A 26,578-nucleotide genomic window follows, 5' to 3' on the forward strand; every position below is an offset into this window, starting at 1 on the left:
CTAAAAATCTATTTTCACAATTAATTATAAAATTTTAATTTTAAAAATATTAAAATCAAGTAGATCTATAAACACATGAAAATTTAAAAAATCAACAGTCCAGATAATGTGTTGCAAGATTCACTATTTCTGAGACGCAAAATCTTTTTAGTTTTTCGATCAATTAGAGGGTTTATCAACATTAAAACTAACTTTTTCCTTTTCCATTGGATTTTTGGAGTACATGCAACTTTGTATAATTTTTTTTTTAAAAAAAAAAAACAGGTGCAAGATGAATTGTTTGGGATATAATTCGCGACGGAAAATGTCCCCGTCTAAAAGACAACTTGTTCCCGCTCTTGGAAGGTGCACAAAATTGCAGCTCTCTCTCTCTCCTCAACGCCAAAACTCCATCTGCCGCAACAAAACCCATCTCTCTCTCTCGCTCTCTCACTCATATATCACTTAGGAATGGCCTACTGCTCACTGTCCACATCAAGACTCCAAAACATTTTCTCCCACTCTTCTTGCTTCCTGTTTTCTTCTCCTCCTCTCCCTTCCTCTCATGGATTCTTGGGCTTTTTTTTCTTACAGCCTGTTCCTTTGCCAATTGGCCATCGCTCATCTTCACTCTGCTGTCGCTCCATCTCACTAAGGCCTCTGCAATCCATGGCTGCCTCCTCTGCTCAGAGCTCAGCTCCTGCAATGGCCAATCGCACCGGTACATTTAGTTCTCTCAAATGACTGTTGATATTGATATTTTGTAAATTATTTTTGGTTGTTTATCTGTATCGTTTCTTATCTACTGGTTAGTCGCAGTATTGGTTAATGGATCAAAACATCGTTTTGGTTATCTTTTTATTTATTTTTTTAATCATTCCCTAGACACTGACTGCCCAATCCATGGTTGGATTTCACTGTAAACTCTAGCAGGAAAAGCCAAAATAAAAAAAAAATAATCATAGTAACCTTCATAAAAGAAAAATCATAGTAGCACGATGTTTTCAGAAATGACAATAGTAGTTTGTCAATGTCGTCATTTACTGGAATTGTTCTCCTTCTTTAAGGAAAAGCATCGAATTTGAGCCTTCTGTAAAAATGCCTTGTTGCTGCGATAGTATTTCCACTGAGATGCTGACCTTGCAGTTATGTTCCTTATTTCTTTTTTGTCTACTTAAATTTACTTAAATTTTTGTTTCGAGTGTTGTATACCTCGACTTTAGCAAGGTTTATGACAATTATTTTAATTCTCATTGCATAAAATTGATTCATACCTTATCGGAATGTGGCTTGAAAGTCAGCATTAGGCTAGAATGAAGTCCATGGGAGGTGTGAAGCTACGACATTGTTGTTAGAATTTTTTCAATGGTTATATTCATTTAAACCTTCATCCTGAGATGCAATCTAGAATCAGGCCAAAATTCAGTTTTCCAATTTTTTCCCAAAAAAGGCTAGAGTATTTTCTGAAGCTTGGATAGAAATCTGAGCCTTTTCTTCACCACTCAATCTTGGTTCTCTTTCATTTATTTGTCTTTTCTTTTACACATGTGCATACATGCACATACACACGAATTTATTCACAGATATGCATATTTGCAAGTATGTCTGTGTGTCTTTCCTACATATTTATGTAAGGATACATGCATGCATACATATGTAAGTGTGTTTCTTTCTCTCTTTATGTGTATGCATGTGACATACATATGTAAGTGTGTTTCTTTCTCTCTTTATGTGTATGCATGTGACATACATATGTAAGTGTGTTTCTTTCTCTCTTTATGTGTATGCATGTGAGCATCTATGCTTACATATTACACACATATAAACACTTATATGTTTACACATTTGTTCTTGCGCATCTGTGTGTGTAGGTGTGTCTGCACACACATTTATTTATATAAATAGATAGTTGGATATAGAGACAGACAGACATATAGATAGATATCTCGCATGTTTCGATGTATTACCATATAGTGATAGATATACAGAGAGATATCAAGGATTCTCAGCACATAAATGGTTGTAGGAAAGGAGTCTATGTGGAGGTACTATAATCTGTAGCTTGTAGTTAGTGTTTAGCTTTTCTTGGTTATCATTTGAAGGCAGTATTACCATCAATCTTGGCTGGCGTTGGCCAAAGTATCTATATTATCCATTTATGTAGGATAATGCTTTTTTTTTTGTGTCAATTCACCTATTTTTTAGATTTACTATCATTTGTCATCTGCATATGTATTTATGAATGAATTTTGTTTCTCTTCCACAACTTTGGCTGATATAATGGAGATTCAGCTGATTTTTTCTTGTATTACTTGGTTGAACTTTCACCGATATTTATAATAAAAAAAATCATGAATAATTGAAGTTGGATATTGGAAATTAAATTCCCAATTCATGTTATTTTGAATTGTATGCTATATGTATCATGGTTTGATTTCAACGTAATTTAAGTATGGGAGTGCTGTTTAGCATGTCTCTCTCTCTCTGAAGCTCTAACAGTTAAGTGGAATGTTGATGTGCTGGACTTTCCCAAGGTTATCATTTTGAATATTGCTGGTTTGTTTTGTGGAAATTTTTCTTAGAATGATATGAGACCATCATGTGCATGAATTGCGGTATGAAAGTTTGTGATATTTGGTGGGATTCGTAAACTTTGGAGATGACCAGAACTGGGCTCCATTAAGCTTAACTTCGATGGTTGCTCCCTTGGGAACCCTGGACCATCCGGAATTGGGGGTCTGTTTCGATTGAGTAATGGATGCACCTTTTTATCCTATTACTGCCCTATCGGTATGGCGGACTCCACTCTTGCTAAGGCCCCAGCCCTCTTGGAGGGCCTTCGCAAGTTTGACCACACATGGAGTCCCGATCTGGTGGTGGAAGGGGACTTCAAGAAGTCATCATTTGGGCATCTAATCTTTCCTCTTGGCCATGGCGCCTAGACAATGTATTTGATGAGATTTCCCCCTTATCCCGTGGTTTTAGAATCTCATGGTGCCGTGCTTTTAGAGAAGCCAACTCTAAAGTAGATTGACTGGCTAGGGAGGGGGCCTATTCCAATGCCCTGTTGGGGCCTTAGCCTTTTGCAGCACCCTTTTCTTTCCTCGCTTCTTTGATCTGTAATTTTCTAATTGTAAGAATTTTTGGACCCTACAGGTTATGTATAGAGTGCCCTTACAGGGTCACCTCATTTTTTGTATACATTCAGTAGTGCAATTATAGTAAACTTTCTAAAGAAAAAGATATTTGGTGGAATTTGGTTTTATGGCTCTTTGGGAATGGTACTACCTACAACAGATACTTCTGAATGTTTATAGGTTTTGCGGAATCCTATTCCACTGGATAATGCTTTTGAATCTATTCCACCGGATAATGCTGATGTTTTTTTGTCTATACCACTTTACTATAATAGTAGATGTGCTCTTCAGTTGGCTTACCAACCTGCTGTTTCGTAATTGTGCTGAGCACATTGTTCATGATTGACACTTTACTTGGAGAAGCGCATGGACTGAATGCACCAACTATCCTGCATCTCCTACCTTATTAATTCTCAAGTTGTTCCCAAGGCCCCCATAGTTGATGCACAAGGTTTTAGTGAACAAGCTCTTTGCTTATTTCTTGTCATTGCCTTGAGTTTGAAAGGGAGTGTTCAATAATAGTGTGGTGGTTCTATCTATTATTATGTCTATTATTCTTTATGTTGTCTATATCATTTAAAACCAAACATGTCATGCTGGTAGTCCTTGTTTCTCTCCCTAATCCATGTTGGTTTGTTGACCTAATCTCGTCAAGAGAATTACAAGCTATTCTCAACTTCCTGCCAGAACTAACAGCTATTTGTTAATCACAATGATGTTCTTAGCATCATTGGGTAATTGTTAATTCTGTATGCTTTTGGAGCCTTGAGAGGCATTTTTGATGAGACATAGATCCATTTGCTACTGGAAAGCCTATGAAAAGGTGGTGATTTGCCGCTTTCAGTTAGTCTTGGTCCTTTCTGGGTGTTTGGATTTCTTGTCTAGTTTAATCTGTGTTCAGGGTAGCAGAATTGATTCTTGGAGTCCAACATTCCCATATATCTTCCATTGCTTTTCTGTGTTTCCTTCCTGGCATTCGTGTATTTAGTTTGTGCATCTCTCTTTCCTTCAAGAGGTTATGTTTTAGGTTATTGTTACTTATAAATGGAAACATTTATGATGCATGCTTTAACATCCTATGATGCCTTCCATTCTGTTTTTTCTTCTGGTTTAGTCCAGGATTTCGCACAATTACTCTTAGGAACGTTCTCTTATGGCTTTTCTTAGCAAGTTAATTTTTCATGCGTCTACTTGGGCGTTGCAGTGATAACACTTAAAAGTCTTTAACATTCGGTATTAGAGTAGTTTTCTGCTCGTATTTGGAGGGTGAGCCTTCTTATGTTATTCTCCCTGAGTATAAAGAAATATGGTTATTCATTTGTTACTATGACAGGAAGTAAACAAGCATTGATATCCTTGTCAGACAAGCGAGACCTGGCTTTCCTTGCCAAAGGACTTCTAGATTTAGGGTGAGTTATTTCATTAATTTCCCTTTATCAAATGCTTAAATGATACCAAACTGATAGCAATCAAGAATTTCTCTATGCGTCTGTTTATTTTTTGTTTTCATTTTATGCATCTGTTTATTTTTTGTTTTCATTTTAATATTTCTAACTGTTTATTTTCCTTTTTGATAAGAATAGGTAATGTGTTTATGTGATCTGTACCCTGATTATTTAAAACATTTTGAAGATTCCTTCACCTAGCCACTAATGGATTAATTGAAATTGGCTATGTGGAAAAGTTCTTAAAAAAAGAAAAAAGAATTCGATTTTGTGAGAAGTTTCCGATTACAATGTTTTGCCTGAGAAACAATTTTCTGGAGAGCTTTCAAAAACTCCATTTCACATGGGTTGTCCTATGTTAGAGACATATTATTGCACCTGAGTGTAAACACTAGTTTAAGGTGACTATTGACATTCAAAGTTGCACCTTTTATGCTTTAAAAAGTTTCTTGTGCATGCAGACTGCTTTCTGAATGGCATACTTTTCACTATGGATGTGGCTTAGATCGAATATCTCTTCTGGATCTACAATCCTTATCTATATGAATTTTCCTTAATTCTTACTTTTTAGGCTTTAAATCACAGTTGAAGCCTGCTGGAAGAGTCAATAATGAATTTTACTTTCTGAGTTTTTTATTTTTCTCTTTCCATTATGGAATCCAAGAAACCTAAAGGTGGGTAACATAGGCAATCTTCTTAAAAATCACTCTTCGAGAAGATTGTACACCCCGTAGATCAGAAAGTTGAGAGCCTTTTTAAAATTTATGTTCTTTCCTTGTTTTTCCAGTTAAATTTGTTTCCTTATTTTATTTAAAAATCTAGTATTCTAAAACTATAAGGAACTAGTTATCATATTTTCAAAAAATCTAGAAGATCAGGAAGTTTAGGGAACTAGAGTTTGCTTGTGCCCCAAGCTAATTAAAATGAGGAGACTTTCAAACATCAAATAAATAGCCATGTAGGTCTATTGCCAAATTAAAATCAAGTAATAAAACTTGCATTGCAATTGTGGTGAGAGGCCACCTTTAGAGGAGATGTTCCTCAACTATTTTGTGGAGAGAATGATTCTAGAACTCTACCCTAGGATTAGGGAAGTATACACTTAATTGTTAGGGCCCGTCTCTTCCTTTGGTTGAGACTCCCCAAAATCCAAGCTTTTGTGTTTGGAGGTTCTCCCCATTTAAGCTTGGGTCCCTTCTTCTGTGTCACTCCCCCATCCAAGTTTCCTTGGCACCCTATTTGTACCCCATTACATCGACCCTTCCCAAGCCCTGATAACAGAGCCCACCTCCTTCCCAAAACCAGTGCCAATTTCCTTAAGCCCCATCAGTCTTTTATTAGCCCTAATCTTACCTCATTCCCTTCTTATCTATCAATTGCACTTGCTGAACCTGAGCAACTTCAACCCCCCTCAACACCCTTTGAATCGATCCCTAATTGTTTCCCTAATCATATCTAACACTTTCGTGTCACCTCACCTAATTACCTTCAATCCTAACATATTCAGACGTTAAATTCTCCAATCCTATTCGAACTAGTAGACTTCAATAACCCCAAAACCTTGCTGTTGCATATTCTGTTAAGTTCACCTCATGTGTAAAGGCAGTCCACATCCACCATTTCCAGTTCACTGTTAAGACTATTTGTTGATTTCAACAACAAAATAATAATAGAAGGCCATCGTTGTCAAATGTGGGATGTGGACCCAATGTGCTAGGTGCTCTGATGCACTATGCAGCTCAATGCTTTCCCAATGTGGGCACATCACTTACAATGCAGTCAACAAATATAAAAAATTATAAAAGCATAAAAGTACAAAGAATAACAAGAATATGCGATTTATATAATAGTTAGCATTTTACTTTAGTATTTATCTCCAATATATCTGTTGTCTGAGTAATTGATAGCCTAAAAAGAGTAATCGAGTTTGTTGTCTCCATTCCCTAATAGTCTAATGCAATTAACAAGTAAAATAAATCAATCCATTCCATTCATTAAATTAAAGAAAACAAAAAGAACATGTATTATACCGAGTGACCAACCAAGCACTAAAAGCGTATATTAGCATCTAGCAGTAAGTACAATATACTGTAACATACAGCCCAAACCCAAAATGCCCATGAGTCATGACATAACATTCAAAAAAAGAAAGTAAATCACAAGCACAATTGATCCTGGTTCCAGAATGAAACCCAGAATCAAAAGAAATTTCGATAGCTAAGTTTTAATTTCCTCACTCCTTGAAACCCCCAATTACTTGGGAAATCTTTGCCCTAAATCCTTCAAATTAATGCACAAATAGACTTGAATGTTGCACAAAGAATCCTCAAATTTTATTGGAATCTTTGTATCTGATTTTTTTAAAAAAAAATCAATAATAGCTTGTACAATTTTATCCCCGTAGAACCATGAAAAGATGGTTTTAAGGAAAAAAAGACAGGAGGGGGGGTGGGGGGGTGGGGTGGGGTTTGAAATGCTGCTACTTGTGGGCATTTTTTCTGCCCATGAGCAGTTAATCTAGAGAGATACCTGTATATGCAATCAGTGTGCCCTCATACATGGGAGCATCATGAAATGTTGCATCTGCAGGTGTATGCATTCCGCCTGAGGGCACATCCACTTTTATGTGGTCGCATTTGATAACTATGATAGAGGCAAAACAAGCGAGGAATTCAGAGTTTAGAGGCTGAGGTTTATACACTACTAAGCACATAACATGGACCATTCAACAATGGTTGATGTTACATGCTGATAAATGGTTTTGGTTTTGTCGTTGTTCCTGATTTTTGTTCCAAGTTGAATTCTTTACGCTTGTAAAATTATGTTTTAGATAGAGAGACAAAATGCTACACTTTATTTTCATTCCAGATGTGCTTAAAGGCTATTCTATTGTTGGATTGTGTGTGAGTCCAAGTTGTTACTCAGTGCTGATTAGTTTAGTAACTCAAAAACATACCTTGATAGTTTTTAGATGATAATAATTGCTTCAGTTTCATCAAGTGGACCTTAGACAAGGGTACTCCTTGTCTCCTTTCCGATTCGCAAGTGTAGCTGATGTCTTTAGCAGGTCCATCGATAAGCTTTACAAGGATGGTATGCTCACAGGTTTCTCTTCGTCCCCTCGTGGTCCCACCATTTCTCATCTTCTATATGCAGATGACCCTTTGGTGGTCCTTGATGCCTCCCCTCAAGAAGTCGGCAATATATGGGCTATTCATTCATTGTTTCAAATTAGAGATGGGCCTAAAGGTCAACATGCATGATTGGGGTTTGCAGCCTGTAAAGGCCTTAAGAATATGTAAAAAATAAAAATTATAGTGGATGCACACTTCAGTGGGAGTGTATGAACCATTGGTTGAGTCACCTAGGGTTGAGCGGTATTGCATAGGTCATGTCTAAAACCCTTACCCCTCGGCATAAGCACTACCGTTGAGGGTTGTAATGCAAGGTCATTGGTATCAGAGTGGGTCCTCTTGCTATCATAGTTTTAGGAATTTTCTTTATTTCTTTAGTCAAGAGAATGGCAGCCAAAGGTTTGATGGCTGAACGTTTAAAGACTGAAAGGTTCAATGGGAAGAACTATGCCTCATGAAAATGTAAGATTCTCTATGTTCTCTTAGAGGAAGGACTCAGTCAGGTGCTAATCAAGAATCCCTCACCTGAGCCAAGCCACTGTAGAAATATCTAGGGTTACCCCTCTGCTTGGGTAAACCAAAGACGTCCCAGTGGGACCCCACAGTTGAAAAACCTGTAAATGTCGCTTACTCTCTGTTGGTGGCCGTATTACCCTCATCAAATCCATCTTAGCAAGCATCCCAACATTCCATGTTCCTTTTTTTTGCGTGCCAGTCATAGTGTCACTGAAACTTGAACATCTCATGCAGAATTCCTTTAGAATGTAAGTTCAAAGTTCAAACTCTCAACAGATTCAACCTGTTTAGGTGGGACCAGGTATAGAAAACCTGAATCCTCCAGGGACCTAGGCTTCTGAAACGGCCAAATTGTCAACGCCACCTCGTGGGCAAATGGTGGTCACCACTAATGAGGATCAAGTATGGAGATCAGTAATATCTGATAGTTATGGTATTCAACTTTTTAGATTGTGTGTGCTTCCTACCAATATCTGGGGACCATACTAGATTCTGGAAAGACCTCTAGCTTGGAGATTAAACCCTTGCCTTCGCTGCCCTCTACAGCACTGCTATAGATAGTGAGGCCCTTTATTGCTGACTATGCTTCTTGAGTGGCTGGGAGTACAGTTTGGACTCCTATCCTATGTTGAGACCTCACTAGGACTGAAGCTTACCAGCTTGTCTCCCGTCTTGCTCGGTTCAGGGCTTTCGTCTTACGCCTCTCTGGTGCCGATAAAATTGTTTGGGACGAGTGGCTCTTTCTCAGTCTCTTCTTTTCTCGAAAGCCTGGCAACATCCACTCCCAATCCGGTGACTGTAAACAGAGCTTGGCTCCCATCGGTTCCATCGAAGGTGCAAGATTTCCCTTCTTGCCGCTTTGTGCAAAGTCCTAACATTGGACAAGATAAAAAACGAGGATCCCATCTAACCAATAGTTGTGTCCTATGTGGTAACAAAGAGGAATCCTGCTCCCATCTCTTTTTGTTGTGCCCCCAGTTAGTCACAATTTAGGCTCATTTTGTGAACCTCTTTGGCCTCTCCAGGTTAAAACCCCTTTGGTGGAAGTCCGTACAAACAACACTTTTCTCTTCCCATACCGTCCTCTGGTAGGCTACTTTGGCACCTCACCATCAGCTCAAAAGGAATCGAAGGATCTTCAAGGGTTGTCATTGTACCCATCCACCATCATGTTATATTTTCGGCTTCCTCAAACAAACTCTTTGCTGCTAATCTACCTCGAATTCCCTCTCCAATTGGTGCGTTGCCATCTTTTAAAATCGCTTCTGCCATCACCACCTCCTCAATGGTTACCCCTGACCTAAATTAGACTTCGATTGGCAATATCCATGGGAATCAAAGCCGTGCTGGCATTGGTGGCCTATTGCGAACACATAATAGGGACTTTCTTCCAGTGTTTCAAAAAGCGGACCGCTCAGCGTCTGGGCGGCCGCTAGGCGGATCTGGGAGCCTGGGCGCATCACCCAGGTCTAGGCGCCCAAGCGGGCTCTCAGGAAACCTCTAGGCGGCTGCCCAGCGCCCAGACTTGGGTGACCGCCCAGGTCCAGTGCCCTGCCCAGAGGGGGAAAAAGCTTTTGGTGGGGGCTATTTTTGCCCCTTTTTTTATACTAAGGGTTCAAAAATGGGGGTTTTAGGTTCATTTGAAACCTAAAACTCATTAGAGCCCATTTTAGAGAGAGAAAGCCCCCAAAAAACTGGTCTTTGGTGATTTCTATAGGATTGAAGGGTTTCTCAAAGTTATGAGAAATTGATCAAAACATCACCAATTGATATTAGATTTAATTTTTAATGTTTTATAAATCTATTGGGGGTGTTTTTTTAGAAGATTTTGATTCCTTAGAAGCATCTATAAGGTGGAAGTTTGGAGATTGAGCAATCAAAGTAAGTGTTTTTTTTTATTGCTTGTATAAGTTGCATTATTTTGAGATGTCTTCTTCGGGATCTAATAGGAGTGGTGATCCTGATTGGAAATATGGCTACAACCCAGATCTTAGTGATAAAAATTGCATAAGATGTAAGTTTTGTGAGAAGGATACAAAAGAGGGTATAAGCTGGTTCAAGAAACATCTTTCCGGTATCAGGGGGATGTTGCCCCATATAAAAAGATTTTATGATGTTGTTAAAGAGGAAATAACCAATTTTTTTAGTATGGTAAAAATGAAAAAAGATGAGAGATTTACCTCTATAGCAGAGATTACGTATGGGGTTGGGGCCAATTATGATGATGATGATAATGATGAGGATGGGATTGGGGAGGGGTGTCAAGAGGTAGAACAATCCATTATTAGGAGGAAGGGAAAGGGAGTTGTAATTGCTTTTGGTTTTGGGAGTAAGAAACCTCAGGTTAGAGGCCCAATGGATAGTTTTTGGCCTCGGCCTGACTCTGAGGTTGTAGGAGAGAAAACAAAGAAGCAAACCACCATTGAAAATAGAATGATGAAGGAAGAGAGAGATAGAGCTGCTTATTATGTTGCTACATGGTTTTATGAGGCGGGCATTCCTTTCAATACCGCTCGCCTAAGCAGCTTTTATGCCGAGGGAGAGGCAATTGGCCAATTTGGGGCTGAGATGAAACCCCCAACCCTATATGAGCTTACAGAGCCTCTTTTGAAAAAAGTGGTGAGTGTCACAAAGGACGCTGTAGAAGTTAAGAAGGATGCATGGGCTCAGTATGGGGTTTTTATTATGACTGATGCTTGGAATGATAAGTAAGATGAATTTGCTTGTGAATTGTCCTTTAGGACTGGGTTTTGGAGGTCTATTGATGCCTCAGATCCTATCCATGATGCCCATTACATATTCCAAGTTATAGAGGAGGGAATCAAGGAGGTTGGGGAGCATCTTGTTGTACAGGTTGTCACAGACAATACTGCTCCTAATGTTGCTGCAGCTAATTTGTTACGTATAGCTTATCTTAGAATCTTTGGACACCATGTACAGCACATTGTATAGACCTCATGTTTGAGGCTCTTGGTGGTTTAACCAAGATATCAGGTGCAGTGAATAAGGCAAAGTCAGTTACAAATTTCATTTATAGCCACCATGTCACTCTCAACATGATGCGTAGATTTACAAAGAAGAAAGAGATTGTAAGGCCTGGGGTCACGAGATTTGTGACCTGGTACTTATGCTTAGATAGCATACATTCGAGGAGAGTGCAGTTGAGGCAGATGTTTACCTCGGATGACTGGAGAGCATGTAAGTGGTCTAATGATCAGGTTGGGAAGAAGGTGAGAGATATTATCATTTCTAAGGCTTTTTGGCGAAGGGTGTAGGGTGCTCTTAAGGTATTTTTTCCTCTTGTCAAAGCCCTTCACATGGTTGATAGTGACAAGGCTTCTATGGGCTACATGTATGAGGCTATGAGAAATGCAAAAGAGAGATAGCCCAAAATTTTGATGCTGATGAGAACCGCTACAAGCCTGTTTGGGAGATTATTGATGAGAAGTGAGATAGGCAGCTACATCGGCCATTGCATGCAATTGGTTATTATTTGAACCCAGCTTTTTTTATCTTGACAATGCTATATAAACAAATAACACAATTATGTCTGGATTTAATAAGTGTGTAGATGTGCTAGTCCCTGATCCTGATATCCAAGATATTATTGAAGGACAAGTTTGCTAACAAGGATAAGAGAGACCCCATCAGATAAAAAAATATAGACAATGTTATGGAGTGGTTAGTTGATGATGATGAGGTCGAGGGGCATGAAGGATTGACAAGGGACATGGTCATGGATGCTTCAGTGACATTAGTTGACCCTCCTAGAGCTACTAGATCTTCTACACAGAGGATGAGGGTGGAGGAAGAGGAGGAAGAAGAGGCAAATTCAGAAGAGACGGAGGAGGACGACCAATACGTCGACAAGGGTGACGACTCTGATAGCGCATTGAATATGATGCAAATGCAGCTGACCGTACTTTTCTGATGATGAATGATGAAAGTTGAATAATGATTAAACTTTGAACATTGATTGAAATATTGAAGATTCTTCTGAGTCTTCAAGTATTACTTTCATTTTTGGTTTCTTCCTCTTGATTGTGTATTGTGGTCTTGTGGATAGTGGATTTGTAGTTCTACTGGTTTAGTATTTGGTAACTTTGGTTTGGTAATTTGGTTGGTAAATTTTAAGTTTTATTTGGATATGGACTCACTTATGGTTGTGCTTATGGAGTGTGTGCTAATGTGTAGTATATTTTGAATTTTGATATGCCCTAAATTCCTAATTCTTATCTTTTATACAATATATAACTGTAGAATCCTTTTTGGATTCAACTGTGCCACCCAAGTTCTAGGCCTGGGCGGCCTAGACCCCCAGGCCGCCGAGGACCAGCCTAGCGCTTTTTGAAACTTTGCTTTCTTCTATCACTCATGGGTCCCATTGGCAGTGGGGATGCCTCACATGCTGAGTCTTTGGCATTTCTTCATGGTCTTTCCCTATATAATGGAGACTAGGATCCTCGATCCTCATTGAAGGATATTCCTTCAGCATCATCCAATGGGCCACTAAAGCTGCCCTATGCCCATGCAGATAGGATAACATCTTCAAGCAGATTTTCCATTTTTTGCAAAGGAGTGGTGATGTCCTTTGGATGCACTTTGTGGGAAGCACACTCCAAGGCAGATTCCTTGGCTTGCCTAGGAACTATTCTTCCCTCTATCATCATCACTGAGAATCTTCCACCTGTTTAACACTTCCCCCAAATTTTGTACATACCTCCCATGATATTGCTTAGTACCTATTTCATAATCATTTTTGTAATTTCCCATTCTTGGTGATGTGCTCTTTGTCCCACCTAAGAAACTGTATAATCTCACAGAATCATTACAATATTAGTTACAACGAACAAGAAACAGTTGCTTCAGTTACTAGGATCTCCACATTATCAACCACGATTCTCTGCATTTACTAATTTGCACTATAGTTGTATGTTTTCGTATTTTTATTGAAATAGATCATGCATTTGATTTGTGTGGGACATCAGTCTCCTGAACTATTGAATTTTGAATTGCTGATGGTATGCTTCGAAATAAAACTAATTGAAAATGCTGGATAGATGCACATTTAGAAGCTTATATATATTTTCTGCTTGGGATTTCACCTAGTAAATTAAATTGTCATTGATTGTTATCTGGTGCGGGCTTCTTGTGCTTATAGGTATTCGATTGTTTCAACTGGTGGAACAGCATCTAGTTTAGAAAAAGCTGGAATTCCTGTAACTAAAGTGGAAGAAATTACTCGCTTCCCGGAAATGGTATGTTTCTAGGCTTTATTCGTTCCATGGTTATTTGAAAAATATTATTTTGTTTGGCTTCTTATGCATTCTCGACAGGCAAACTTAGTGTGTTGGTTTGTTGTGGATATTTTACCCATACAATTTTAAAGTCATTACTCGCCTATCTTAGAAAAATGGTCATAGCATCAGTAAATACAACCTCAACCTATTGAAGTCTCTGACATCTTTCATCTTGTTTTCTGAAGATCAGCTTTAGATGCTATTCCACATTTTCTTTCTTGAAGTAGATCTCTGTCAATTTTGTTGCTTGATTTGCAATTATATCATAAAACGCAGGTGAGATGCAATCCCTAATGTTCGGTCTCACTTTCTGGTAAATTGTGTGACATTACAATAAAGTGAAGCTATTGGAACAAATCCAAACTCTTGCTTATAAGAATATAAGGAAACTTTTTATGCTCATAGTATTGTTTGATGTGCAAAAGTCAGAGGCATACTTCCAAGTATTGGGCTGACAACAAGGAAGCTTCACTTTCTGAAGGTTATTTGGTTGGGGGACATCTCAGAAATGATGACTCTATAATACATATAATGCATCTAGTAGGATTATGTTTTCTTTAAAATAGTTACCAATGCATGGACGTAGATTTATAGTTTTTTTTTCTTTTCCTTATCTCCTATTGGGACTGGTCTATCCCTTTGTGTTCCTTTCCTTAGAGTAATAGGGCTTACCCATTTCTCATCATGAGCAGCATCCCATCCTCATGAAATGCAAGGATGCGGGCTGTTGGTTCCCCTTCTTGAATTATACTGGGGTACGGCCTCTATTGTCATCATCATCAGATGAGGATGATGCTGTTAGTGGTCATAGATCTTTGCAAAGTAAAAGCAATGGAGATTGAAGGTTGTACCCCACATTGCCCTATCACCATGATTAAAAGGGGTTGGCGCTCCCAACCATCTCGAATTTTGTGGGGATGAGTGTTGCCACTGCATTATCATCATTAGTGAACAATGATTATGTATTTAGCTTCTATGAGGTGTTGGCTCATGAGAAGACATTTTTTTAATAAAACCATAAGAAGAAACATATTTTTCGATAAAGCATAAGAAGATAGAAGAAAATTGGGAAGAGATACCTGCCCCTCTAGCCCCCATCCCCATATTTTATGGGGATGCATTATCACTGGCGATGCAACTTCATATCATGTGCGCAATAACTACTTAGGGTCTCGTTGCTGTCACTTGCATAAATAATTGCATCATAATAGGCATAGTTCTTTGGGATTTACCTTTTATGATTTATCTTTTAGTACATTTGCCATCTTCGTGCAGCAATTGTAGTGTACCTGAAACCCACATTTGTTCTTCACAGTTACATCGCAAGTGGCGGAATTTATATCTTATGAATAATTTTATGCATGCAATTACAACTATCTTCGTTGGTTTGATGCTTCCTTACATGTCGTTCTTTTATTACATGTAATGATGGCTTCTTCAGTTGTTTTCCCCTGATAATTTTTTGTACATTAAAAAATTCCACCTCACGCATTCTTGATTGAACTCTTTGGTATGTATTCTCACTGGGAATTTCACGTGAGCTCCATGTTTGTTTATGAGTCTAGCTCCATTATCCCTATTCAAACAAAGGGATGTTTCTCTATGGCAACTTATTCCTGTTGACGCTGCAGGAGATATCTTATATAAATATTTTTCAAGGTATAAAATGATTGGTGAGTCATTTATAAGAATGTAATTTGTTCGAGTTTTGACCTGCTGATCTTTGAGCAGTTAAATGACATGTGCCAAATGGATTACAAATGTTCTTTTAACAAAAGGCAAATGCCTGAGTATTCTTTTTATCAGATCAGATAATCGTACCATTTATTTTTCTTTCTACAGCTTGATGGTCGTGTAAAAACTTTGCATCCTTACATTCATGGGGGCATACTAGCAAAAAGGGATGAGTGTCATCACATGGAAGCTCTAAATATGCATGGGATTGGTGAGTTGAGGGTTCTGGTTTTACCAAACCTAAATTGTGCTTGCATTATTGCTTTGCTGCTAGTAGCTACAAGTACATGCTACCACTTTGTTTTCTCGGTTTTAATCAGTTCTATATAGCCTTTTTGCATTATTGGAAACCTTCTGTCTTTTGCTTAAAACAAATGCCTGTAGCACTTGGAATTTTAGATGAAATGCCCCATACTTGAATTTACCCTTGTCAGTGTTTCTTCTGCAGGAATGTTCGATGTTGTGGTGGTAAACTTGTACCCTTTTTATGAGAAAGTTTCTTCTTCTAGCCAAATCGCATTTGAAGATGGTATTGAAAACATCGATATTGGTGGACCTGCCATGATCAGAGCTGCTGCTAAGGTCATTGTCTTTATAAATATACTCTGTTGAACACTTCAATATATTGTGATAAAGTTTGGTTTTGTTTTTTCACTTTTGCTTGTGCAGAATCATAAGGATGTTCTGGTCGTTGTTGACTCCAAAGATTATCCAGATCTTTTAGATTATTTAGGGGGTAAAGAAGAAGGACAGCTGTTCCGCAGGAAGCTGGCATGGAAGGCATTTCAGCATGTTGCATCTTATGATTCGGCAGTGTCAGAATGGTTATGGAAGCAATCCGGAGGGGGTATTAGTTTAACCTGTTTTTGGTATAATGGTAGTTGATCTCCATACATTAACACCTTCATTTGTGATTTTTGTTAGCAGATAAGTTCCCTCCGAGCTTTACTGTGCCTCTCTCACTGAACTCATCACTTAGATATGGTGAAAATCCCCATCAGAAAGCTGCATTTTATGTTGATAAAAGCCTTTCTGAGGTGAATGCTGGTGGAATTGCTACTGCTATACAACACCACGGAAAGGTGAAGTATATTCATGGATGTCTTTTTTAAATAAGTATATTCATGGATTGCTTGCCCTTTTTCCATGGTTGCATGGCCCTTTTCCATTCTAAATGCTGCTAGTAGTATATGGGTGTGTTCTGTATGCTACTCTGATGCCCAACTCATTTTCAAGGGTTCTTAACGTTCCCTCTCTCTGCTTCAGATAATTGAGGGTACCCATATCCAACACATGAGAAACATAATGGCACCATGCTTAACTGATGATTCTATTGTTGATGATACTTGCAGCATCAATTCACTAGCTTTGATGGCAAAATTTTTGTTTGCCATATCAAGGTATTCTCTAAAGTTTGGTGTTATGTACAATGAAGAAGATGAATAGTCCTCAAAGTCGAAGCTTCCCCCAATGGTTAGAGTAGAATTCCCAACATTGAAGTATCCCAACCGACTCTATTCTTGGCAACAGATTGAGCCTCATGGTTGGTTGTTGGCCTTAGAAAGGTATCACTGAGGACTTGCGTATCTCAGCAACCTCATTTAGAATGGCCACGATCCTCCATGGAGGGACTGGTTCGCATCATGCCCAACTAATACTACTAGAGGAATATCCTTTTGATAACTGGGTCCTAAGGGACATTGTGCAAAGACCTTAATGCCTATTAGCAAAGCCTTTGCTTCTCCTGTAGTTGGTCCTAAAAATATCTTTGGTATGCCATGCTCATTTCTGAAGATGCCTAGAAAATCCAATGGCCTGGAATTACTAAAAGAAACTCCCATCTGGTATAGCCCTTCAAATGGCCTTCACCATTGGGAGACAGGTATGGATTTAGTAGGGCTGAGAATTTAACCGATTTAGATCTGAAACCCGAATTTCAGACCCTATCTAGATCCAAGATTTGGATCCCATGGGTTGGATCTGTATCCAAAATTTGGATTTGAAGAGTAATTCAAATCGGATCTAGGTGCAGGTGGATCTGACCCGGTTATTAAAATATTATATATTATTTTATGTATATTACATAAAGGGTGTGGTTTCTATAAGGTTGCAACCTTAAACAATCCTATTAAGGTGCATCTCCAAATTTTATTATAACATGTAATTTTGGTGTAAAAATTCTTAGGATTATCTAAAAATCTATTTTCATATCTAATTATAAAATTTTAAACTCCAAAAATGGTTAAAATCAAGTAGATCTATAAACATATGAAAATCTTGAAAATGGATAGTCTAGATAGTATGTTGCAAGATACATTATTTCTAGGACTCAAAATCTTTTTTTTTTTCATATTCATATATCTCGATGTCGAGATGATCAATTAGAGGGTTTTTCAAAGTTCAAAAAAAAAAATAGATGGATTTTTGAGGTGCATCTTTATTTCTATATTTTAAGGTTGCAACCTTATATAAACTTTTTCCTTACATATATGTTATTTATCCAGGTACAGGTGGATCCAACCCCGTTATTAAAATATTATATATTATTTTATATATATTATATATATGTTATACATTATTTTTTGTTATATATTATTTTATAGATATAAAACAATATATAAAATAATCTTTTGGATCCGGATCCCACGTATATTCCGATCCGGATTTGGATCCGATTGGGTCCGGATCCCTTGTATACTTTTAGGAGCCTAACTGTTTGTCATTGTTGTGCAATATTGGATGGGGTCCTTCATCCTGATTGCATGGAATTCCTTTAAGGCCCCCTTTGGGTAGGAGGAAAACTGAAGTTCAAGGGTTTGAAGTTCAAGTTTTTTTTATTTTTTCTTTAATAATAATTTAGACAAACGCAATAGCTGATTCATTGGCAAAAAAGGGAGCTGTCTTCACAACCACATCTTTTCAATTGTAATTTTGGATATTTTCTCAGTCTGCTATTTTGCGGTTTGGATAGAGCTCGGGGATGTGGGTTCCCTACAGTGATCTTTTCTCTGTAGTCTTCCCTCTGCTCCCCCACGACTATAGTGGGTTGTACATCTTCATCCCTTTCCCTCCTCCCACTTCCCCCCCTTCTCTTTCTCTCTCTAACTTACCTGATTTTTCTCCACTTTCTCATCTCCACTTCCATACGCCTGCTTCTCCTACCCTGATTGTACAGATTTGAGCACCCAGTATGTGGGATGCCTACTTCCATACCTTGTGGGTTTCTGTAAAAGCACATATTATATATTAATATATTGTCACCAGATCTTCAAAAAAAAAAAGAAAAAAAAATTGAGCTCTTGGATTGAGGATGAAAAGAGCCCAGCATCTTTGGGCTTGAGAGCTGGGCAAACTTGCTCTAGTGTCTCTGGGCCTGAGAGGTGGCATAGAGAGGGCTTTTAGTGGGAGAAAACGGGGTTTTTTTAGGTGAAAACAGGACCTCACCATGCCCTTTACTGTGCAGCTGAAGCACATGGATTTCATAGAGAGCCTGTGGTGTTCTGAAGCCGGTAGAGATGTGAAGCCTATAGTGCTCATGAAAATCTGGAAGATTTACCAGCTGTCACAGTTCTCAGCTTCCTTCCCCTCGATATCAAGAACATAGTTAATGAGCTCTGCTCCCTCAGTGTATCATCTAAAAATGGAGTTATCTGGCCCGCCTGAGAATTTGGCCATAAGGCCTGGATTTCATACTATCATGGTCTCTGTTCCAGATCCATGACCGCAGCTTTAGGAACCGACATTCTACAGCGCACTTCACTTTGTTATGTTGCATATCTGAGTTACCATTGTGGTGCCCAGTTGAATCATTGCCATGCTCAATGTTCGAAAATTGGCTGCTTAGCCACCTAGGCGGTCACCTAGGCCACCAAATTGCTAAAATGCCTAGGCAGAACTTAGGCAGGGCACCTAGGCAGCTTGCATCTAGGCGCCCGTCTAGGTGGGCAAGGCACCCCCTAGGCACTACAGTCAAGGCAGCCGCCTAGGCGCCACCTCGATGTAGGTTACCGAGGGCAGAAAAAATGCCCTTGTCTAGGGTCAAAACTCAAAATTAGTAATTCCCCCCCTTTATGGATTTTAGGGGTATTCTAAACCCCCACAACCTAATCCGTGGCTCCTTGGGAGATTAAAACTCCCTAAAAGCCTCGAAATCTGTGATTTATCGAAAGATCGATAATTTTTTTATTTTTTCCCAAAACAAAGGCAATAGTTCGTTGGTGTTTTTGGAGCTTCTAGTAGTTGATTTTGAGGACTTTTGGCGACTCAATAGCCGAGGTTTGCACCAACATGCCGACATCTATTTGATTTTGATATTTTTAAAGCATTATCATATTTGAATAAGGGTTTTGCTTTGTTTTCGTTGTAACGTATTATGTTGTGAATCATTTGTTTTTTTTTATTTTATGATGATATATTTACTTATAGTTGAAAGATTGTGAATTTTTTTGTGATTAATTGAATTTTTCCTCATTTGGATGATGAAATTGGGCCCATATCGAATTCTTTTGATTCTTGTTTTGTACAATGTGTCATGTTTTGATATTTTATTTTTGTTTTACTTTATTTGATAAATTAATAATTATGTTATATCTTAATTCTTATGTGAAGTTATATGTGATTATTTTTTTCAGATTGACATCATATACTCATTGTTTCTCGGGACTAGGGTGTCGAGAAAACTAACATCTTATATCTTCATTTCAAACTTATATCGAGTTTCTTATGTTTTTCTTCATTTATAATTTATGTCGAGCATTCATTTAAAACTAAGGTCCCCTGTTCCTAGGCGGCCAGACCACCAAAACGCCTAGGCGCCCCCACTTGTGCCTTTTTGAACATAGAGGTGGTATAAACAACTTCCCAGCACCAACATAGAGGGCGTTGAGAAAGAATGGCGTAGAGAGAGACAGAAAGGGGTAGAGAGACAAAGGCATAAAGAGAGAAAGATGGAAAAGGGTAGAAAGAGAAGGGTATAGAGAGAAAACGGGTAGAAAGAGATGAGAGTACAAAGAAGGTGTAGAGAGGAGAGAGAGGAGTAGAGAGAGCAATAGAGCAGGAGAGACAGGGAGGGGGTGAAGCAGAGAGAGAGGTTAGTTCTAATACTTGCATTCCTTTCTCAATATTAAAATTTCAAAAAGTTAAAAGAGTGGGTTCCAACAAGAATTTTATAATGAGGAAAATGGGTAAGGCTGACATTATTTGAGAAAGCTTTGTTTCAAGGAATAGAGCATTTTAGAGATGCCAAACAATGGAAACTAGAGAATTCATAGATTTTAAAAATCCAGGGTTGGAAACTAGGAATCCTCCTACCCAAATGGGCCCCAAGGATAATGGCCCATGGAAATACATAAATATCTTATTCCTTCTTTGACCAGATTGCATGGTACACGTGCTATTCAAAATCCCATTGTTGCATTGTTTTTATATTTCCAAGAGGTTGTCATGTAGCATATCTTTCAAAGAAGACCTCTCTGGAGAAAATGGGCCAGGAACCCGCACCTCATGAGATCAACCAACATCCTCACCCAACACTTACCAAATAGGGTCTAGGAAAAGGGCCCAAATTTGTCTCGCAAAAGGGAGAGCAGATGGTTTTCTGACTCTATTATAAAGTGCATATGTGAAAGCATGAAACCTCATTTCTTGTGATCAGCACTCTTCCGAATACCAGTCTACATGGGTACCCAACCCAAAGCAAGCACCTGGCCAGAAGCTGGAATGCCACAAACAAGACAAGTAATGAAGGCTACCATCAAACTTCTGGTCAGGGCATTGAAAAAAGATTTGTTAGTCTATATCACTGCAATCTCAAGGTAAGTTGTGGTTATCAACACCACCCTTAGGGACAAGTTAATACTTGAGGCAACTTAGTTGCCTGTCTATGTCATCTGCTTTCTCATCCCAAGAGTTTGTTTGAACAAGGAACCAAAATCACCCATCCACCCTTAAAGAAGTCCTTGGGCAACGCATACAGTGGGTATCAATAGAAACAAAAAGAGAAATTTGTGGTTCCATTTACCTGCCACATATTATAATAGAATCTAATGTGAGACAAATCTCCAGTTGAACTCTTCTCTTCTAAACAAGTGCCCCTCCAAAACCTAATTGCTCTACTGTGCTTTAACCAAGGGCATGTCTCTGTTCTACTTAAGACTATGATTGCCAAACCAATAGATCCTTGAAGCCTACTCCCGTATCAAATGCCATTTCCTAAGAAGTGCTTTCTTGGTGAGCTTCAGATGCCTAAGCCCCAAACTGCCATGATCAAAAGGTTTAAATACCTGCTAATAGCAGGCCTGGTTAAAAATTGTCTTAAAAGGTCCCATATATTGGCACCTGATATTCATGTAATGTACCTGAATATTGTAGAGTTGCCATGATGAGAGTAATCTGTCAGTAATGAAAGAGAAATGGTTTTCCAGGGAACCCAGTTTGTTCTCAAGCATTTCTATTAGCGGTCCTTGTTCAGTTTACCAAAGCAAAAAGGCAAATCCACGGTAGACATTGTGGCTACCCACACTCTCAAAGGCCAACTTAGAGGCAAGGATATCCTGCAGCCCGGTTGTACTTTAAATCAAATTGGTCATCTGACCAGAAATCATCTTGTATCACCTTAGCACTATCCTCAGTTTCATAACCTAATCAGCCTTCTCATCATGTAAAGCCAGCTTGTTGTCACCAATCTGGAGATGGAAGATTACCAGGTTCCTAGGGCCCAACTTATAGTGTTTTCAAGTGTGCATGTGCATGCACAAGTTGGGGCATATGCGCTGAATCCTAGAAGCACTTTGATGAGTATGATTGTCTGTGTGTTATTTGAGGTGATGAAAGCTGTTTCATATATCAGAAGTTTGAGACTTTTCTCTTTACAATAGAATGCACCAGAAATGCCATTAAACTGATATCCAAGTCATATTAACATGCTAAAATTTGAGACTTGAAGCCATGCATCTGATTGATGTCACTACTGTTTTATGATTTTTTGATGTGTAACATGTTTTATTTCTAACAAATGCCTATGATTGTAGGAAATGTCATACAATAACTATTTAGATGCAGATGCAGCTTGGAACTGTGTCTCGGAATTCAAGAACCCCACTTGTGTGATAGTGAAGCACACGAATCCATGTGGGGTGGCATCGAGGACTGATGCTTTAGAAGCTTATAGACTGGCAGTGAGAGCAGACCCAGTCAGTGCATTTGGTGGGATAGTAGCATTTAATATTGCAGTGGATGAGGTAATTAGACCATTCGAGCAATTAGACACTCTTATTAAAAAGGTTCATTATCAGGGAAAATATCTGGTCATTGCTTGGAACACCTGCATAAATGATGCTGGTGGTCAAGAAATATGGAATCTTAAGCAGGTGTATGGACCCATCACATTTTTCAATGATGATTTTACCCCTAGTATTTTGCTAAAATGACCCTAGCAAATATATTTTAAATAAATTTTCTATCCAAATGCAGTGATAGTATGCCAAAAAAAAATTATCTGAAGTGTCTCTTTACCTCCCTCAAATTTGAAATTTATATTTTGGTATTTTACCCTCAAAAAACTCGTAAATTAACACAACATTGTTGTCTTGTATTTTAAACTACTTCCAAGTGTTGAAATAGTCACCCAGCAGAAATAGTTGGTCCAAATATCTGCATGAGATTTGGGGTCCTTGTACTACCTGATGATTTATACTGGTCTTGTAAGTATGTTTTTAACTTGATTTATTTTTTCCTTCTCCTTTATTTGATTCACTAATAGCCTCTTGCTGTTTAGGCTCTAGCTAAAGAGATAAGGGAGTTCAGAAGCCCAGTAGATGGTGAAACACGAATGTTTTATGAGATTGTGGTTGCTCCCGAGTACACAGAAAAGGGTCTGGAGGTTCTTAAAGGCAAGTCAAAGACTCTGAGGATCCTGGAGGCAAAGAAAAATGAGAAAGGGAAGCTCTCCCTTAGACAAGTTGGTGGAGGGTGGTTAGCTCAAGAGTCTGATGATCTAACCCCACAAGACATTGAATTCAATGTTGTCTCCAAAAAGGTTCCTGAAGAAGCTGTGCTTCGTGATGCTGAATTTGCTTGGCTATGTGTTAAGCATGTGAAGAGCAATGCCATTGTATTAGCCAAGGTTGGTTACTTTTCTATACATTACCCAAATTTCAAAGGAAAATCACCATGATCTAATGTACAATGGAAAAACCACAGTCCTGATGCAAAACAAAATTCACAAAGAATAGGCTACAAATAAGAATCTGAAACTCTGATTGAGAATTGAAGGTGTAAGTTTACAAGCCAAAGCTTCTTTGCTCTCTTTGGTGAAACCAGGACCTCTCAAAACGAATATTAAGGAAAATGTCATGAAGAGATCGTAACCTCTTACAAAATCATCAAGGGGGTCAAAGCATCTTAAATATCATTAGATTATTTTTTATTTCACCCAGGTATCTCCTCAAAAAAAAAAAAAAAATGCCAAATTTTCCCTTATTTAGGCTCGACAAGAAGGGTCTTTTTAGTAATTTGACCATTCTAAGAGGCCCCTACCAAATGGCTAGAGTACCGCTGTGTTTTTAAGGTGGTCAAATTATTGAAATTCTCTTGCTTGTTCAAGGTTCCTGATCCTGAATGATGGCAATTTAGGTATTTTTTACTTTTTTTAAGGGGATATGTATGTGAAATGAAAATTAAAAAGTGAAGCCCCATAATGTTAATTAAGATCTTTGGAACCCCTTAATGATTTTTTTAAAGGGGTTCGACCCCTTCAATAGTATTTTCCCCAAATATTATTCATATCTAAAAAATCTCTCAAATAGCCTCTATTTATATGCCAAATATCCTCCTTTCTGTTACCCACACGCTCTCTAAATCCTACATTAAAGGACTCTATCCCTATCCTTTTGGACTCCTGCATGAATCCCTTTTCCAAAACTAATCAAACTCCCTGCAATTCTCGTATGTTAGGACCTCATATAATAGGTAGCTCTTCTCTCCAAAATAGGATTCCTAAAGTCTTAGAAAATATTAAAGACGAAAGTGTTTTACTATCTTGATCCCTAACAAATAAATCAAAACCCAAATTAATCTTCCCTATGCTTTTATTTCCCAAATTAAACCAGTAACAAAGAATTTAAAGCAACTCTGCCCCCAAAAATGTTATTCTACCCTAAAAATTATACCCGAAACTTGCAGAGACCATAACTGTTTGATCCCGCATTGTGAGCCCATTTCGGAAACGACAGCTGAAGCTCTATAATGCCACAACCAGCTATGCTGGTTTTGCCCAACAAATCGTGCCAGAAAAAGGCCTCTAAGGGCTTCAACACAGCCCACTACATCACCTGGGTGCTCCCAACGAGAGATAGCGATGGAGGGTGGACACACCATTCAAATTATGTGATATTCTAGTGCAACTCACTCTCTCCCTCACTATCCCAGGTGATGAATGTAAGGGCTTTGATTGTTCCATGGTCCTTGGGATTGAAGTATGCTTTTTCATTTGATATGAGATGCCATGCTATTAGGAAAGTTCGATTTGGGATGCTGTCATGTATTTCCTTAGTGAGCTCCACTAGCTGTTGGGAGTGATATATATATTCATGCTTATAGAAAATAAAAAAGAAGATCCCTGTGAGGCTGTTGTTGCGATTATGTCGTATCTTGACTATGACAGTGCTTGTATGAAAATATGTGGGCTTGATAGCAGATAAGTCATTTTGTTCTTTCATTCAAGATAACCATGAAGTATTAAGTTGTATTTTCAAAGACTTAAAAAGTTTCTTGAGATCCCTGAAAGAGAAAAAAGGGAAATGAATCTTAATCTGTTTGTTTCTTGTATGAGGATGCTTATTTCTTTCCACATCTGTTCGTCCAAATTTCCAATTTATGAGTTTTGGGGGTGATGATTGACAGGATAACTGCATGCTGGGAATGGGGAGTGGCCAGCCAAATAGGGTGGAGAGTCTTAGGATAGCTATGAAAAAGGCTGGAGAAGAGGCTAGAGGCGCGGCTCTTGCCAGTGATGCTTTTTTCCCATTTGGTAAGGATCCTTGATAACTTTTTGGCAGCTCAGAGAAAGGGGGAGTGGAGGAGAGAGAGTAGTCTCTTTAATAGGGAAGTCTTAATCATCTAGTCTTGCTTACCAGACCTAATTTAAGTATTGGAAAATAAGACCGTTTATTTGTAGCACAAGGATGTCACATTCACAATTGATCATTAGATGTGAAATCAGGCTGTGGGTGTGTATTTGATTAGGCAACACTCAAAATAAAATTTCTTGCAACGTGTGACATACCCAAGCTATCGGATTTCATATCCGATTGTTAAAGGTGATTGTGATCTCTTTGTACTGAAAGGTGAATGATCTCATAGTATAGAATTCCTTAAATATTAAACTCTCTCTAACTCATTGGCATGGTAGGAGATTTAAGAATTGAAGATAAGAAATTCTAGAAAATATTTTGCGCCCTTTTTTTTTTAAGTTGTGGTTTTTCTTTTCCAAAAAGGTTAAATGCCATTGCAATAGCAAAATGTAAATTTACAGCCCCAAGTACAGCCAGGAGTTAAGGGACAACTCTTTAGACGGATACAATGTGCATATCTGAGCCTTTTTAGATAGAATCAAGGTGCATATACGCACCTTTTGAATCTGTCTAAAACGTTCCATGTGATTGCTCATTCACTTTCCAATTCTTGGATGGTCAGATCTAGGTGTTTAGGTACTCAGAATCCATTTATTTATTTTTCTTTGAAAAATACCCATTTTAAAATGGATCTCAAAATTCATTATCAAGAGAATCCTCTTACATAAGTCATTTGCCCGAGGGAGTACCTACACATTTTGTTCCTGATTGTTTTTTTACAAAAAACTCGAGTGATGTAAAGTTTATGAGCGTAGTTTTGTGCTGGGGTTCTGAAATATTTATAAATTGTGCTTCAATAGCTTGGAAAGATGCTGTTGAGGAAGCTTGTGACGGTGGAGTAAGTGTAATAGCAGAACCAGGTGGGAGCATAAGAGATCAGGATGCCATTGACTGTTGCAACAAGTATGGAGTTTCCCTTCTCTTTACTCGAGTGAGGCACTTCAGGCACTAATACATCCTCAATATTAGGGTTTTTTGAAATAGTGGAAGGGCTGCCTCCATGGAAAGGAGCATCATTAGAGAGCTTAAGGGGTTTCTCAAGGATGTGCCTTTAGAAAACCCCGCACAAGCAACCGGCATGTGGATTTTGAGCTTGTTGATCTTTTTAATTTATGTTCTTATTTTGGATATAATTTGCATGTAATGGAGTTCTTGTGTGGTGGATATTGTTTTTATTGATTTGAAATCTCACTTTTTCTGCTA

At 38.4% G+C, this 26,578-nt stretch overlaps 1 protein-coding gene across 5 annotated transcripts; it reads left to right on the forward strand.

Annotated features, from left to right (window-relative positions):
* The first annotated feature begins 263 nt into the window (after nucleotides 1-263).
* Nucleotides 264-26,578, forward strand: LOC18445033 (AICARFT/IMPCHase bienzyme family protein). 5 transcript variants are annotated; one of them, XM_020674020.2, is made up of 12 exons: nucleotides 264-345; nucleotides 574-700; nucleotides 4,450-4,525; nucleotides 13,373-13,469; nucleotides 15,354-15,456; nucleotides 15,694-15,827; nucleotides 15,915-16,092; nucleotides 16,173-16,327; nucleotides 22,274-22,483; nucleotides 23,020-23,367; nucleotides 25,146-25,272; nucleotides 26,176-26,578. In XM_020674020.2, exons 2-12 carry the CDS (start codon nucleotides 649-651, stop codon nucleotides 26,325-26,327), a joined length of 1,632 nt encoding a protein of 543 aa, XP_020529679.1. In that variant the 5' UTR covers nucleotides 264-345; nucleotides 574-648; the 3' UTR covers nucleotides 26,328-26,578. The 5 variants fall into 5 exon arrangements, 4 of the variants coding, with proteins under 4 accessions (XP_020529679.1, XP_088714271.1, XP_088714270.1 ...); XM_088858145.1 differs by having other exon boundaries at nucleotides 266-345; nucleotides 16,170-16,327; XR_016049294.1 differs by lacking the exon at nucleotides 264-345 and adding an exon at nucleotides 24,426-24,671 and having other exon boundaries at nucleotides 468-700; nucleotides 16,170-16,327.

The sequence above is a fragment of the Amborella trichopoda genome, chromosome 2 (assembly GCF_054954075.1).
Source record: "Amborella trichopoda isolate Santa Cruz 75 chromosome 2, AtrichopodaSantaCruz75HAP2 v2.0, whole genome shotgun sequence".
NCBI lineage: Eukaryota > Viridiplantae > Streptophyta > Magnoliopsida > Amborellales > Amborellaceae > Amborella > Amborella trichopoda.

Coding starts and splice junctions, on each gene's coding strand:
- LOC18445033 (XM_088858145.1), top strand. CDS start 649: ATGGCTGCCTCCTCTGCTCAGAGCTCAGCTCCTGCAATGGCCAATCGC. Junction 701..4,449: donor TGCAATGGCCAATCGCACCG/GTACATTTAGTT, acceptor TTACTATGACAG/GAAGTAAACAAGCATTGATA. Junction 16,328..22,273: donor CTATACAACACCACGGAAAG/GTGAAGTATATT, acceptor CTATGATTGTAG/GAAATGTCATACAATAACTA.